This window comes from Camelina sativa, chromosome 11 (genome assembly GCF_000633955.1).
Source record: "Camelina sativa cultivar DH55 chromosome 11, Cs, whole genome shotgun sequence".
Lineage (NCBI taxonomy): Eukaryota > Viridiplantae > Streptophyta > Magnoliopsida > Brassicales > Brassicaceae > Camelina > Camelina sativa.
In genome coordinates this window covers 48438465-48453188 of record NC_025695.1, presented here as the reverse complement: position 1 = coordinate 48453188, position 14724 = coordinate 48438465, and the positions used below count along the sequence as shown (strand labels likewise).

At 35.4% G+C, this 14724-nt stretch overlaps 6 protein-coding genes across 7 annotated transcripts in view; 4 read left to right on the top strand and 2 right to left on the bottom strand.

Annotated features, from left to right (window-relative positions):
• Positions 1 to 672, top strand: part of LOC104727188 (uncharacterized protein At1g04910-like) — a 4229-nt gene extending 3557 nt beyond the window's left edge. Inside the window, exon 8 of one of the 2 annotated variants that reach the window (XM_010446218.2) lies at positions 8 to 672. In XM_010446218.2, coding sequence (XP_010444520.1) covers positions 8 to 415 — 408 coding nt within the window. In that variant the 3' untranslated portion in view covers positions 416 to 672. The remainder of the gene's footprint in view (positions 1 to 7) is intronic. The other variant, XM_019233268.1, reaches the window with a different exon arrangement.
• LOC104727187 lies at positions 1654 to 3345 on the top strand. The gene is made up of 3 exons (XM_010446217.1): positions 1654 to 1766; positions 2258 to 2802; positions 2944 to 3345. Exons 2-3 carry the CDS (start codon positions 2370 to 2372, stop codon positions 2988 to 2990), a joined length of 480 nt encoding a protein of 159 aa, XP_010444519.1. The 5' UTR covers positions 1654 to 1766; positions 2258 to 2369; the 3' UTR covers positions 2991 to 3345.
• Positions 3527 to 5981, bottom strand: LOC104727186 (protein ecdysoneless homolog). Its single transcript, XM_010446214.2, is given in 7 exon segments — positions 3527 to 3779; positions 3873 to 4030; positions 4121 to 4257; positions 4355 to 4693; positions 4784 to 5508; positions 5510 to 5809; positions 5811 to 5981. Coding segments are annotated over 7 exon segments (1926 nt in total). The 5' UTR covers positions 5898 to 5981; the 3' UTR covers positions 3527 to 3599.
• Positions 6065 to 6663, top strand: LOC109127709 (protein SKIP34-like). The gene has a single exon (XM_019233039.1). The coding sequence runs from the start codon at positions 6135 to 6137 to the stop codon at positions 6423 to 6425; it is 291 nt and encodes a 96-aa protein (XP_019088584.1). The 5' UTR covers positions 6065 to 6134; the 3' UTR covers positions 6426 to 6663.
• On the bottom strand, positions 6637 to 9870 carry LOC104727185 (putative U-box domain-containing protein 50). Its single transcript, XM_010446213.2, has 7 exons — positions 9557 to 9870; positions 9355 to 9467; positions 9126 to 9262; positions 8644 to 9022; positions 8416 to 8556; positions 7095 to 8342; positions 6637 to 7022 (listed from the first exon to the last, which is right to left on the bottom strand). The coding sequence occupies exons 1-7, from the start codon at positions 9759 to 9761 to the stop codon at positions 6822 to 6824; spliced, it is 2424 nt and encodes an 807-aa protein (XP_010444515.1). The 5' UTR covers positions 9762 to 9870; the 3' UTR covers positions 6637 to 6821.
• Positions 13184 to 14724, top strand: part of LOC104727182 (AP2-like ethylene-responsive transcription factor AIL7) — a 4077-nt gene continuing 2536 nt past the window's right edge. The window contains exons 1-3 of the mRNA XM_019233143.1: positions 13184 to 13341; positions 13705 to 14260; positions 14618 to 14700. Coding sequence (XP_019088688.1) covers positions 13200 to 13341; positions 13705 to 14260; positions 14618 to 14700 — 781 coding nt within the window. The 5' untranslated portion in view covers positions 13184 to 13199. The remainder of the gene's footprint in view (positions 13342 to 13704; positions 14261 to 14617; positions 14701 to 14724) is intronic.

Genomic DNA, 14724 nt, shown 5'->3' with positions numbered 1-14724 from the left:
ATTTCAGGTATATGGAGGAGAAGCTAGAATCTCAACACTAAGACAAGTTTTCCCAAGAATGGAAGACAAAAGAAGTCTTGCTTCTTCAGAAGAACGAGCTCGAATCAAAGGCAAAGCTTCTTTGTTAGCTGCACTTGATTACTACGTTAGTATGCACAGTGACATATTCATATCTGCATCACCTGGAAACATGCACAACGCTCTTGTTGGTCATCGGACATTCGAGAATCTCAAGACAATCAGACCAAACATGGCGTTAATCGGACAACTTTTCCTCAACAAAAGCATCACTTGGGTTGATTTCCAACAAGCGCTTGGTGAAGGACATGTGAATAGACAAGGTCAGATCCGGTTACGGAAACCTAAACAGTCGATTTATACTTATCCTGCTCCTGATTGTATGTGCCATGTTTGATTAGTTAAAAAAAAAAAAAAGAAGTCTTGATCTTTAGATATATGTCTGGTAATAATAATAAAAATAAAAACTCGATTCTTGATGAGGCTAGTTTGGTGTTTTAGCTTTGTGTTCTTGAGGCTTAATAAAAAGAGTATAGTTTGATTAGAATTTGGATGTATGTACGAATTTGGATGTAGCTTTGTGGTCTTTAGATATATGGATGTATAAATAAGATTTTTTTTTGGCTCTTTTAAGGATTATCATTATCCCATGTATCATGAAAATTGCAAAACAGATTGTAAAAGGATCAAAAGATTTTGAGAAAATTGCATAATAGTGTTAAAGTTTTTTCGTTAATAAGTAAATACTCAAAGTGGGATAATCCCTAAAGTTTATTTATTAACTAACAACAAACCACAAGTGTACTATAGAATATGCTAATTGTAATACCTTCGGATTCTAATAAAACCACTATATTATCTGTAATCATCGTAATATGAATCAATTTAATAATAATTTTGAGACTTGCCGATGTGAAGAAACTGAAATAAATTAATAATAGTGACCAAAAAAGCTGACCTATTGGTAAAAGGTGCCTCTAATTTTATTTCTTATGACGTCTGTTACCCATAATTTTGCAGGTTTTTGTGCGACCGTTAATTAAATAAACATTTTTTATTTATATTAATGTTAATTAGTAGTACTATATAAATGTATTAAGTTTAGAGGTACGTTTTAAGAGGATGAAGGCTCTGATAATAACACTAATTAAAGTTTAACGACAATATAATACATGGATCACAAGGTACTAGCAATTGAGATTTAATTAACTTTTTATTAGTTAATACACAAAAATCCATACAGAAAACTAGAATGATTAATTCCGGATAAATGCATGAACGTAATAATTATTTATAAATTGAAAATTCCAATATAATCTATCTACTCCTTTAAACTCTATCATCGTTCATTATAGAAAAAAAAAATTAACAAGAAAATCGATTAGTTTTTATTGAAGTCAATATATAATTTGTTTATTTTTTTCAACAAATAAATCCCCTGATATTCGTTATATTTATATTATTGAAAAAAGTATCGAGTGTTATGAAGTGTATGGTAGAACAGTAGATAAACAGTTGCCACGAAAGCAAGTAAACCGCTACCAACCGTCGGATCAATCTTTATTGGGTTTCCACAGAAGCGAGGCCCAATTAAAACGGCCATATTAAATAAAGTAATATAAATAAAGGAAGCAGAGAGCACAACAAAGGATGAGCTTCTCTCTCTCTGTAACCAAATTCTCTTTTTTTTAGGGTTTTCTTCGATCGTCGATTCTTTTTTGTTTAATTTCTTCTTATTTTCTCTCTCGGTAATCTTACGTTCCCCGGAGATTTTTTATTTACTCTTCCGCCGAATTTTCCGGTGAAGCCTTGCCGTGTTTTTGACGGACATCGGGGGGCTTTTTATTTTTTTTTTTTTTTTTAATTTTATACTAAAAAATGAGACCACCGATCTGATGAACGCATTCATTAATTAATTACTTTCCATTGATGAACAAATCCGCAAAGGAAACTGGGATCTTTGTTAAATTCGCGATTGATTAAATCTGACTATTTTTTTTTTTTTTTAATTAGGAAATTTCGTGTTTTTAATCTATGTGATGAGTTCAGTTTCATTAGATTACATCATAAACAGTATTAATGGATTTGAAATTTTCTTTTTCTCTTTTGAAAGTTGTGAAATTTGTGTAGTAAAGTCAATTTGTGTTTGGTCATTGTCATCATAATGGTGACATTATTTATTATTGTTAATGGAGATTGATGATTTTTTTTTTAAAAAGTGTTTATTTACTGTGAACAGGTTGAAGACGAAGAAGAAGAAGATAGAGCATAGATTAACAACCATGGCTGAATGATTAGAGTTTTCTCCGGGGGTTCGGAGTTTTTTTTAAGGAAGGAAACCCAAAAAAAAGATGGCAGTCTCTTTTCCTCGTCTTCCGAGGTGGTTGTGTGGTGGTAACAACACTAAAGATAGAGAGAAGAAAGATTCCATCACTAAAGGATCTTCTTCTTCTTCTTCTTCTTCACTGAGTCCTTCACTCAAGAAGACTATTAATAAGTCTGGTTCTTCTTCTTCGTCGGTGAAGAAGACTAAGAGAGGAGGATGGATTGGAAGAGGTGGGTTAGGATCAGGGTCTGGAGGAGAAGAGGATAAGATGGGGAATGTTGTGTTTCCTGAGCCTGATGATCCTGAGTGGTCTATTGGTTGGGTTGAGCCACATGGACCAGGTTTTAAAACTGAAGATGATGATTGTGGTGGCTTTGTTGTTTTGGTTCCTCTTTACAAGAAAGTTATCGATGGTTCAGGGAATCACATCTCTAATGGGTTCTTCTCTCCTACTCCTGGTAATGTATTATTGTGTGAGTTTTATGCATGTTTTTAAGATGATTTTAATGATCTGCTTTAAGCTTGATCTATTATAATTACTTTGGAGTCTTTTTGGTTGAATAATAGTGTTTTGGTTCTCATGACATTAAAAACTGCAGATGGGAAGAACATGGAACAGTGGCTGTCGTCTATGGGGAAGCTATAAACTGGAAGTTTGAGAAGAATAAGACTATTATTTCTCTGTTGTTTCAGTATCAGAAATCGAATAATCTAGAAAGGAAAAAGAAAAAAAAAAGAAGCAAGATTCGTGGATAGCTTCTGGAGACTTCTTTTGTTTCTCTGTTTGAAGCGAGTGACAACAAAAACACCAAGTCATCTCTCAAGAATCTACTAATGGACAAAGATGATGGTGATGGAGACATGAAGCTTAATTGATTATGAATATGATTTGAGAGTATTGGATATTTTTCATGTGGGGTTTTTTTTTTTTTTTTTTCTTTTTCTCGTGAAAGCGTTTCTGCTTCACTTCTGTGGTCGAGAAAAAAAATTGGGATTGGAAACAAGAAAANAAAAAAAAAAAAAAAAAAAAAAAAAAAGGTCTTTTTCTTTTGTTCCTTTGTGGTTCGATGATGTGTAATATAGTAGTGTACATGTACATAAGTTTGTTTTTCTTGAATTACATGTCATGTGCTTACTTTCGACAACACACAATAACCCCAACAACGTTTGCACACGAGTATAATCTCAGAAACTTCGCAAAAATATGTGATTAAACAAAAGTAAACCCAAAACTACATTTGTGATCCGCCAGAATTCAGTTTTTGTCGTTGGAATCCTTTGGAAGCTGCAAACCCATGAGACCGAGCAAATTGGAAGCCGGACCTGGAAGTCCTTGTTGTGAAGAGTAGGACTCAAGTAGGTTCTTAACAAGGTTGAAATCTGCATCAATTGGTGTAAATTCATCATTCTTCTCATCCGAAGTCTTTGATGATTCCTGCAGATGCACATAATCACCATTACTATCCAATTTTTCAAGCTATTATTAAATTCACAGACAATCTAAGGAAAACTTGCTCCAAGATGGTACCTCTCTTTGCTTAGAAGAATGTTGATTCACATGTTCAAAGCTCTTCTCAAGAGTTGAGTTCTTCAGTTCCTCATTCATTGCTCCATAGTAGGATTCCTCAAAGCTTTCCTTAGCATCCTCGTTAGACTCTTCTCCTTCGCTATCATCTTCAAAGTCATCTGCACACCATAACATTTTAGTGAGTACTCACACTCCACACATAACATACCACATGGACAACAAAGCAATTAATTTAAAGTAGGAGATACCAAAATCCATGTCCATAGAAGATCCTTCAGAGTCTTCGCTGTCATCACCAGCTTGTTTGTCACGACTTTGGCTCCCTAGCATTGACTCAATATCCTTCATGAAACGGTCGACATCTAGATTCACTTCTATAAAATCCCTACAGAAATTAAGCAAAGATAATACAATGTGTTGAGATTGAAATTTAAAAAAGAGATGTTCGTGAAATATGGTTAATGTTCAAAATAATAGGTAACCTGTTTTTTGGCACTTCTGCTCCTTCGTAGCTTGATACTTTCTGGATGAATTGCTGCATCGACTTCGAGATATCACCGAGATCAAAATTGTTCATGTTCGCTTCAGATGAGCTTCCAGCTTCTTGCTTCTCCCTTGCTTTCTTTTTGCTTTCCTTCTTTGAGTTATAAAACTCCATCTCTTTCTGCCTCTCTTGAAGAACAGAGTTTAGCTCATCTTCACCATCGTAGAGCCAAGAATCACTGTCAGAAACAGGAACTTCCATACCCTTGATGTCATCCTCCGAATAAGGTAAAGCAAGAATCTCATCAATACGTCTCACTGGCGCACTCATAATGTCTCTGCACATAAACGAAAACAAGAACTCAAGATCACAAACAACTCAAAGACAAATCCTTTCCACTGCAAACAACCAAAAACTGCATTCTTACCTTGTCCTTGAAAACGAAGAACTCTTCTGGTAGTATTCCTCAGCATTCTCCATCAACCTCTTGTAATCCTTCGAACCAGAAAGCAATCCTTCAAAATAACCATTCTTCTCAAGATTCTCCTTATACTTGCTCCAACTAATCCCTTTCCCATCTTCTCCATCTTTCCTTCTCAGCTGATACATCATTTCCATACCACAAGCTATTTTCATCCCTAGCTCAGCTTCAATGTAAGCATCCCTGTCACTGACGCTCGGCATTGGATAACAATTCGGTGCTTGAAACTTCTGCTGCACTAGCTGCCCATACATTGCACGAGACATGTTAACAAGAACAAGCACAATCTCTTCGTCTCTTCCTTTACTCAAGAACTTCTCCATCTTCGCTGCGTGCTTCATTGAATCAATATCACGATCGTAAAACCCTTCAACAGCAAGCGAAATCAATAAAGGTTCGTGTCTAAGCACTTGAGCTACTGACACCGGAACCCTAACCCTAACACGATGCATACTCCTCCACGCTCTTTCGGGGTAATCAGAAATCCGACTCTTCAACGCGGATTGAACTGAATCCGACGCACGAGACTCGTTACCACGCTCGATTAGAAATCGCAGAGACGCAACTAAAGAAGGATCAGGCAAGCGGCTTCTGGGAACGATGTGGAGGTCACCGCCGCGGATGAAGACACGATTGAGACTAGTCTCCGGGTTAAGCCAACGCGGGAGGTGCAAAAGCAGCTTCGATTAGGAGAAACTCGCCGTCAGTGTCCCAAACACGAATCGATTTAGACGGAAACGCAGCGGAGATACGAAAAAGCAAGAAGACAGCGAACCATTCGTCTTCGAGATTGTCACCGTACTTGAGCTTCCCGTGGAGATGAGGCATAGTAGGAGTATCGGTACAAGCACAAGAGGAAGAGAGAGCGATGGAGAGAGAGAAAGGTTCGTGCTGCCATATGTAAGGAGAAGTAAACGGAGAAACGAAATCGATGATTTCTAAGTGTAGTGATTGAAGAGCGGCCGGAGAGAGATGATGAGTCAGGGAATATTGAGAAGAATACGGTGTCGTCTGGGAGACGAGAAGTGGTGGTTTCAGAGAAGAAAGAAGGCTTCGCCATTGTTCTTGCTTCTTCTTCTTCTTCTTTCACCGCCGGTGACTGATTTTATATACAGAACTTAAATCCTCTGGCTGACTAAGAAGGTTTTGGCTTATTTGAAAATGACCAAAACACCCTTATTTAATGTTTTCGTTTCAGTGTCTTCTTCCTTTGAGAGAAGAAAGAAACCCAAAAAAAAAACAAAAGAGTTGATTTTTGTGTTATCTCTCTCTCTCTCTCTCTCTTCCTCTCTATACGATGTGTTACGGTTACAATCAATCGTTTTCGTCGCGTAACAGTCTCCGTCGCCGATCGTACGACGGGGAAGAAGAAGAAGATTCAGTGGTTGACGATCTTCGAGACCGGCTCGCGGAAACCGAGGCTCGGCTGAGACGAGCAAGGGCGAGAGAAGCTGACCTAAGCCGTAGGTTGGAGCATATGAAGAGATTCGTTTCCGTCATGGAGATCATTGAGACTTTCTTGGAACGGCGATATCAAGAACAGAAAGATCGAATCGTTCGCCTTTTCTCTCCTGTATCCACGAAATAAATATAAAAGGAAGGGGGGAAGCAAACAGTCTTCTTCTTCTTCATCATCTTGATCTTTGTCTTCTTCTTTTGTTGTGGGGATCTCTTTACCTTTTGGATATGTTCCCTTGTTTGTTTGTGTTTTGAATAGTATCAGTGTTATAAACGTAATTGTCAGCAGCAAATGTCTAAGAATCTGTAGATTTTGTTTTGTTGAGAGCACCACAGGGTAATATGAAAAGCTATGTGCATTATTTCCATCTTGATCATCTTCTTTGTGAGTTAAGAAGCTTGTCAAGATTGAATCTTTTGTCAAGATTACTACAAGATATATGAGTTTTATAGCTTGATTAAGGAGATGTGAGTAAAAAAAAAAACAGAACTCTAAGCCTTTTTTGATGTTATACAAAAGAAGAATCTATGAGGAAGCATGTGCTGCTTTTTTGCTATGCCAGTCTTGAATGAGAGAACGAAGGGTATGATTTGGTGTAAGAACCTGGTAATCTAGTCTCAGATTTGTCATAGGAGATGTGTCATGTCCCATGCTCAGCCATTCCTCTATGGCTTCAAGCTCATACGAGAACCCATCTGCTGCAATGTGTGGATTCTTCATTACTTCCTGCAGCAGTAACGAGTTAGATTGTGAGTGATCACTTTCTCTTTAAGCTGCTATAAGGACTTGACTTGATACCTGAAGTATGGGACACATGAAAACACTCGGTATGTCATTCGGATCTCCTTCATCCATGTTTGAATTGGTTGCTTCCTCGTACCCTCCTGTGATCCCATACTTTAACTCATCGGCTTTTGCCCTTATCTTACTAAGCTCTTCCATTATCTCTTTGGTTGAAAAATCCATGTTCCCTCCTCTGTTCACTGAAGAACACTTCACTGCAAGCGCACCAAACTCTTTAGCTAACTCGAGTGGCCACTTACCAGCTGTTTGATCCAAATCCCTGAGAATGCTTGTCTGGTTCATCGACATTGCCTTGAGTAAACCAGGCCAGTTCCTCCCGGTTAAAAGATGCAGAAGCAAAACCCCAAAAGCCATCACATCAGGTTTCGTATCAGATTGATCACTATGCATTATAAGTCCAAACCCGGCTATTTTCGGTACAAGGTTACGGTCCAAGAGGATCTTAGAAGGCGTAAGGCGACCATGGACGATTGGTTTAGGCTTAACCGAATGGAGAAACCCCAGTCCAGAGCAAACTTGGTGAGCTATACGAATCCTATCATGCCATTTCAATATCTTGCTTCTTCTCGTTTTCCTCTGTGATGTGAATAGATTATCCCTCAAGTTCCCATTGTGCATATACTCAAAGAGTATGCATTTAGGCCTTTGTGAACAAAACCCAGCAATTGCTACCAAATGAGGATGTCTAATCTCATTCAAAAGCTTGACTTTTGCTCCAAAATCCTCATCTGATAAAGAATCACCAATCACTTTCACAGCCACAGTCGTACGCTCGATCCTCCCTCGGTACACATTTGTCCAGTTACCACCAGATTTTAACCTCAACCTATCAGAATAGCTCTCAGTGGCTAATCTGATATCCGCTGCAGCGTATGCTCTATACCCGCATTTCACCTCTTCCTCCTCTGGAACCAAACCTCTCGCCTCTTTCTCCTTGCAAAACTCTATCCTAAGGTTGAAAACATCTCTCTGATTCCTCAGTTTCTCAATCTCCGTTATCATATCTCCTCTCTGTAAAACAACCCTCTCTAGCTCAACCTCCACCTGCAGTTTATCTTCCATCATTGTCTTGACTTTGCTTGAGAGCTCCTCTTGAAGCTCCCCAAGTGAATGAAGCTTTGTTTTTCCTTTTTCGACATAGTTCTTCGCTTCTTCAATACATTTGATATCCGAATCTAACGTCACTTGTAGTTTCTCTCGTCTCTCGCTTTCTTCTTTAATCCAGGCTTCAAGCTCTTCAATCTGATTCAAACACTTTAAAAAGCTCAGTTCTTGTTAAAGTATGGTTCCAAAAGGTTAGGTTTTTAGCTATTACTCTGCTATTGCATAAAGAGATAGCCCATTCAGCTTTGTCGGATCTTTCAGAGTTGACTTTGACTTCTTCTCGTTTCTCATCTATCATCAGCTTAGCTTCATTTACCTTTCTTCTCACATACTCTAACTTCTCTCCTACATTCTGACAATTTCAACAAATATAAAAATATTTAATCAAAATGTAAAAAACAATTCAATAAGAAGAGCATATTCTCGGACAGTAGCATACCATATGTTGCAGCACGTCTAGTGCCAGGTCATCTTCTTCTTCTTCCTGTTGTTCTTCTTCAACACCATTTTCGAGTTCCTCTTCTTCTTCTTTAAGATTTAAACTCAATAATTGCTGGAAATAATTCTCTATCACCTGTAATTTATTTTCCCATGTACTACTTCCACTAGCCGTTGAATCATCATTGCTACCAGATGAGCGGTCTAGATTTCTTCCTGGATCATGGAACATCTTACCAATCCAACTTCTGATATTGTTGTTCACGTCGTTCTCTCTCTTTAGTGAAACCATTTTGCCTCCACAAATTATATAAAACTCGCAATATTCTGGTTTGTTTTGATAAACATAGAACGATCCGCTTATTGCACTCTTCGATTTCCTGCATTACAAGAAACAAAACAAACAAAATTCAGAGTTGAAATTTGATTACTAACTTTAGGTTTAAACAAGAACAATTCGCAAAATAAAATTAAATTTTTTACCAAGAAGATGAAGATCTCATGAAAGTGATTCCCATTACGAGTTTTGTGATTCTAAGCTTTGAGATTAAATCTAATATCAATACTTGAATTGAATCATCTTGCTTCTCAATTTTGAGTAACTCTGCTTTCACCTGTAACTGTTATTAAAATTTTACATTTTAAGACCCCAAGAAACAGATTACTTCGATTTCTTACCATGATAGAATAAAATTTACAGAAAAGGACAAACCTTTCCACAAAAAATAATGTATTTGGACAGCAACTTGTTGATCTTTTGTTCCTCGTATTGTCTGAGAACTTGAAGCTTTTCCTCGCTCACAGAACTCGCTGGAAGCTTCCCAACTACGATGCATACACACTTGTGAATTGGGTTTATATGACGATATAATAGGAAAGAAGAGGGTGTGAATTGATAAGAAAGAGATTTATACAAGGGGTGTAGACGAAATCTTGAGAAATGTTGCAGAGATGGAGAAGAACAATGGAGATAGGTATGTTGTTCCATTTCTTTATAGCCCAATGGATCGTCTTGTAACCTTCTTGTACATCGTTTCCTACAGCTATGTATACTTTCTCCATTGTTGTTGATCCTAATCCTGCATCTTCTTCCAATTCTTGATTCTTTATTTCCTCCATCTTCTTCTAATTTGCGAACTGTGATGGTGATCGTTTTGTGTTTTGTTTTCAAAGAATGAGTTCTGTTCTTGTGTTTTATTTTTTGTAGATGGAAAATTTCACCAGTTTACGTAGTCAACTAAACAAGATTGAAAAAGTCAATATCTCTATGTGTATGGAAATCAATAAATTAGGCATAAAAAGGATAAATTAAACTAAAAATTTGAAGTTTGATTGAGGGGAAGAAAATTCTGAAGACGTGTGAGCTTTGTAACATCGAGGTAATCACACCTCATCCTCAGGTGACCAAAGCATATCTCTATATATCCAATTAGGGTCCAGGTTGACTATGTTTTCAAGAACTTCATTTTCTTTTTTCATTAGATATTATTAGCTTAATGTTAAAAACAAAAAAAAAAATAATCCCAAAGTTTTATTTGGCTTTTTGGATGTAGAATTAAGTTTTAAAAAATATATTCAGGTTAGATAGAGGTTGATTGACAAAAGACAAAAAAATAACACTAAAAAGATGAGAACTTATACACACTTATAAACCAAGTTTAAGGACCTATAGGATGGGACGAGATGTTTAAGTCAACTTATACACCAAACTTACGGATTCATAGGATGGGAGAGGATGCTAAGTCTGGTTTGTTTTCAAACGTCTTTAAATTTTAATACTTAAGTTTTAAAAATATATATTTTTAAATTTGATTAAATTAAAAGAATTCTTTTTTAAATTATTTATTAAAAAATAGTTGAAAAAACCTTGAGTGTTTAATTTAAAATATGTGTATATATATATGTTGAACTTATACATCAAGCTTACAGACAGATCCGTAGTAGGATGGGATGGGATGCTAAGTCCGATTTTTTTTCAACGTATTTAAATTTAACGTTTAAGTTTGAAAACTTTATAAAAACTCTTCTTTAAATGATTTATTAAAAAGTATTAGTTGAGTGTTTAATTTAAAATATGTGTGTATATACATGTTGAATTTAAAGTATCAGTTGAGTGTCACTCACTGATTACAAAAGAATGAGTAAGATAATAATTAACAGGCAAGATGGATAAGTTTTCCCTGTAGCGAGTTTCCACAAGCGCCATCGATCGTTTCTTCTGATAAAAAGTCTTCGTCACCGGAGAGAATTTTGTTGATATAAAAAAAAATTAACAGGTAAAATTTTAAAAATCTAATCGAATAAAATCTATAACTACAAATTTTATCAAAAAAAATTTCCAGAACAGGTTAAATTTTTTATCAAAAATAAAATATAATAAAATATATAACAGTTCTGTTTAACGGCTTAGATTTTTAAAATTAATATATAAAAAAGAATATTTTTCTTTTAGCCACTATTCTTTAGAAAAATAAAACTAAGTTGAGATTTGAATATATTTAATGCTTGAAAGTGCTTATTACAAACAAGTAAGGGAAGCCACAGAAAAAACAATGAATGTTGTTTTTAAGAGGTTTTCAGAACTTTCACTATCTATATTTAGTTGTTCTTTTTACATGTTAGTTATATATTTTTAAACAACTATAGCAAGAATTGCAAGAATAGCGTTTAATTGACAAAGGTTTAAACAATTTTATTAGTTACATGCAAATATTTTATTGACAGGTTTTCAATAAACATTTTTAAAATACAAAAATTTTAATATAAATAAACTGAATTTTTAATCATAAACTTTTATAAATAACATAATAACAAAATAAATTATTAAAAAATTTCTTAAAAAAAAATTTAGTCTGCGGAAAACCGCGGGTTAATACCTATTTATAACAATAAAAGTTCAAGAAGATATCATCTCTTTCTTAATGAAACCAATATCTATATATAATGAACAGATGAATGATTATGACATTTATATGCAAGTCATGCAGAGAAGAAGCAAAGTGGAAAATAGTGTTTAATTTGGTGATTCAAAAATCAAAATGCATGCAGTGGGTTCGGTTTATGTCTCCTGTTGAAAAGCCCATCCTGTTAAGAGAGTTTTTGTGAACAGTTGGCAACATTAAGCCATGAACAATAATAGTATAAAGAAGAAAAGCTTTCTCACTAATAATAGTATAGGGATACCAAATTTGCTCAAATTAAACAAGACGACATTAAGCCTTAATCACGTGCCTTAATTAATTGCTGGGCCAACCTTTTTGTTGCACTTATTTAAAAATTAAAATTTGTGATTTTTGACAGAGTGAACCCGCCGAACCATCTGGAAGGTTGTCTCCACCACAGCTACAATCCATTTTTATTTAGATTTTTTTTTTTTAATTCAATTACTGGAATTTTTGTATTGCATGAAGGACACAAATGGGAAAACGTGGGACATAATCAAATAAATTATATAATCTGTTCATCGACATTAAACGATAATGGAGTTATGAACCCATATACTGTACTAAGATTAATTAATTTTACTACTAAAATAAAACAAAATTAGAGTTACTAAGATTAGTGTCCTTACTACTAAAATAAACCATAGTGATGTACTTACTACTTACACTACTTAACATTGGGTCACCTCGGCCCAGATATTTTGCGACCTTTGTTCCAGACAAAATCTATCTTCCGCAGTGCTAAAAGCCTAAAACCACCTCCACTCACCTAAAAACATTATTTTATTAGAGACTTTCAACTTAACTACTGAAAATGTAAACAAAAGACCTTGGTAATTAAAAAAGTTTGGTTATAGTTACAATATATAAACACATACATCACATACAACTTTGGGGGTAGACTTAAGACTACCTGGTGTATATTTTAGTGGGAGAGAAAACTAGATTCATTTATATTTATTAAAACTTCTTTTTTTTTGGTAAGGTATTTATTAAAACTTCTATGATTCTATCATACCATAAAAAAATGAAAGAATATTAAGATATCTAATTACCGCTTATGATTTACCGCATAATAAGGACACTAATCAACAACAAATGTTTTTTTGTCTTGGCAGCATTTATCACTTTCTTTTAGAAATACAAAGAAAAATAAAAATAAAAAACTCACTCTTTTATAACAAAATCTTCTCCTTTCCTTTTTTCTTAACTTCACATTCTCTCTATATCCTTCACTCGAACTGCAATTTGGTTAACTTTTTTCCGTTTGAGTAAAAAAAAATATATATATATCTTTGTCTTATTAGAAATATAAACCAGTCTTTAAAAAGAGCTTTTTATATGCCTCTACATCTTCTTCTTCTTCCTTGGTCTTCTCTTTAGCTCCCTTATGTAGTACTGTTTTCTCAAATCATTCGTACAAAAATGCAAAACCTGAACCACTTCCAAAGCTAAAGCTAAAGTAGAGAGACTGTAACGCTCTTTTTTCAGGTTTTAAAACTTTTTCTCACTTCTATTGGCTTTTTAATTTTTATTGTTTTGTATATCAAGGAGTTGCTTTCATTAATCATCTTTTGTCATCTTCTGCAGATAATTTTACTTTGAATCTTCGTTGATGGCTCCTCCTCCAATGACCAATTTGTTAACGTTTTCTCTGTCACCAATGGAGATGTTGAAATCACCTGATCAGTCTCACTTTCCTCCTCCTCCTTCTTACGACGCTTCTTCAACTCCTTATCTCATCGATAACTTCTATGGTAAAACAAAAAAAAACTTTAAAACTCTGCTTTTTCTTGTTTTATTTTTTTTGGTTCTTTTTAACTTACCCAGTAGTAAAGTAGCAGTAGTGACGTATACTATGCTCTCTGTTAACCCACTTATCCTCTTTTTTTTATAACCGAGTCGCTGAACCCACAGAGAGCCTCCTTTCTCCTCCTTTTCTCGGCTGCTGAATTTGTCTTTTTCCCCCGAGTAAGGAAAACAAACAACACAACAAACTTTGAAAACAGAAAGAAACCTCTCTCCCCTGAGTCCTAAATCTTTGCTTTTCCATTAAAAATCATCTCTTTTTGGTATATTAACACTCTGTGTCGTAGTTAACTTTTGTTTTTGATTTGAAGTATTCAAAGAAGAAGCTGCTGCATCTTCAATGGCGGATTCAACAACCTTATCCACTTTTTTCGATTCACAAATCCTTTCTCAGACTCAGATTCCAAAGCTCGAAGATTTTCTCGGCGATTCCTTCGTCCGTTACTCCGATGACCAAACCGAGACACAAGACGACTCTTCTCTCATTCGACTCTACGATCTACGTGACCACACCGTTACCGGAGGTGTTACAGGCTTCTTCTCCGATCATCATCATCACCACGATTTCAAGACGGTGAACTCCTCTGGTTCACAGATCCTCGATGACTCAGCCTCCGACATCGTTGCGACTCATCTCTCTGGTCACGCGGTGAAGTCATCATCAACCACGGCGGAGCTAGGGTTTAACGGTGGTGCATCCACCGGAGAAGCTTTGTCTCTGGCGGTTAACAACAACACATCAGACCAACCACCTCAGAGCAACAAGAAGACTACAGCTTCTACTAAAAAGGAAACATCGGATGATTCGAAGAAGAAGGTTGTCGAACCATTGGAACAAAGAACTTCGATTTATCGAGGAGTCACCCGGTAAGTTTTATCATCAATGAACTCTTCTTCTCATATAACATTCTACTAATCAAGTTCATCTTTTTTTTTAATGTAATTTGCAAAGTGACGATTTCTAAGTCTCAAAGTTTTTATATTTATCTTGTGAGTGGAAAAAGATTGAAACTTTTGAGATTCTTAACTGATCAAGTTAAGATTTTTATCATGTAATTTGCACTCCCACATTGCATTTTACATTTCCCATGATAAAAATCTTAACTTGATCAGTTCAAAATTCAAAGTTTTGTTTTGTGGGTGGGAAAATGATTTTGATATTTTGATTTATGAAAATTTGATTTGAGTTCAATTATATATGTTAAGTATGTTTGATTAATGCAGACATAGATGGACTGGGAGATACGAAGCGCATCTATGGGATAACAGCTGTAGGAGGGAAGGTCAAGCCAGAAAAGGACGTCAAGGTAAAATTAATGGATACTTCTCAT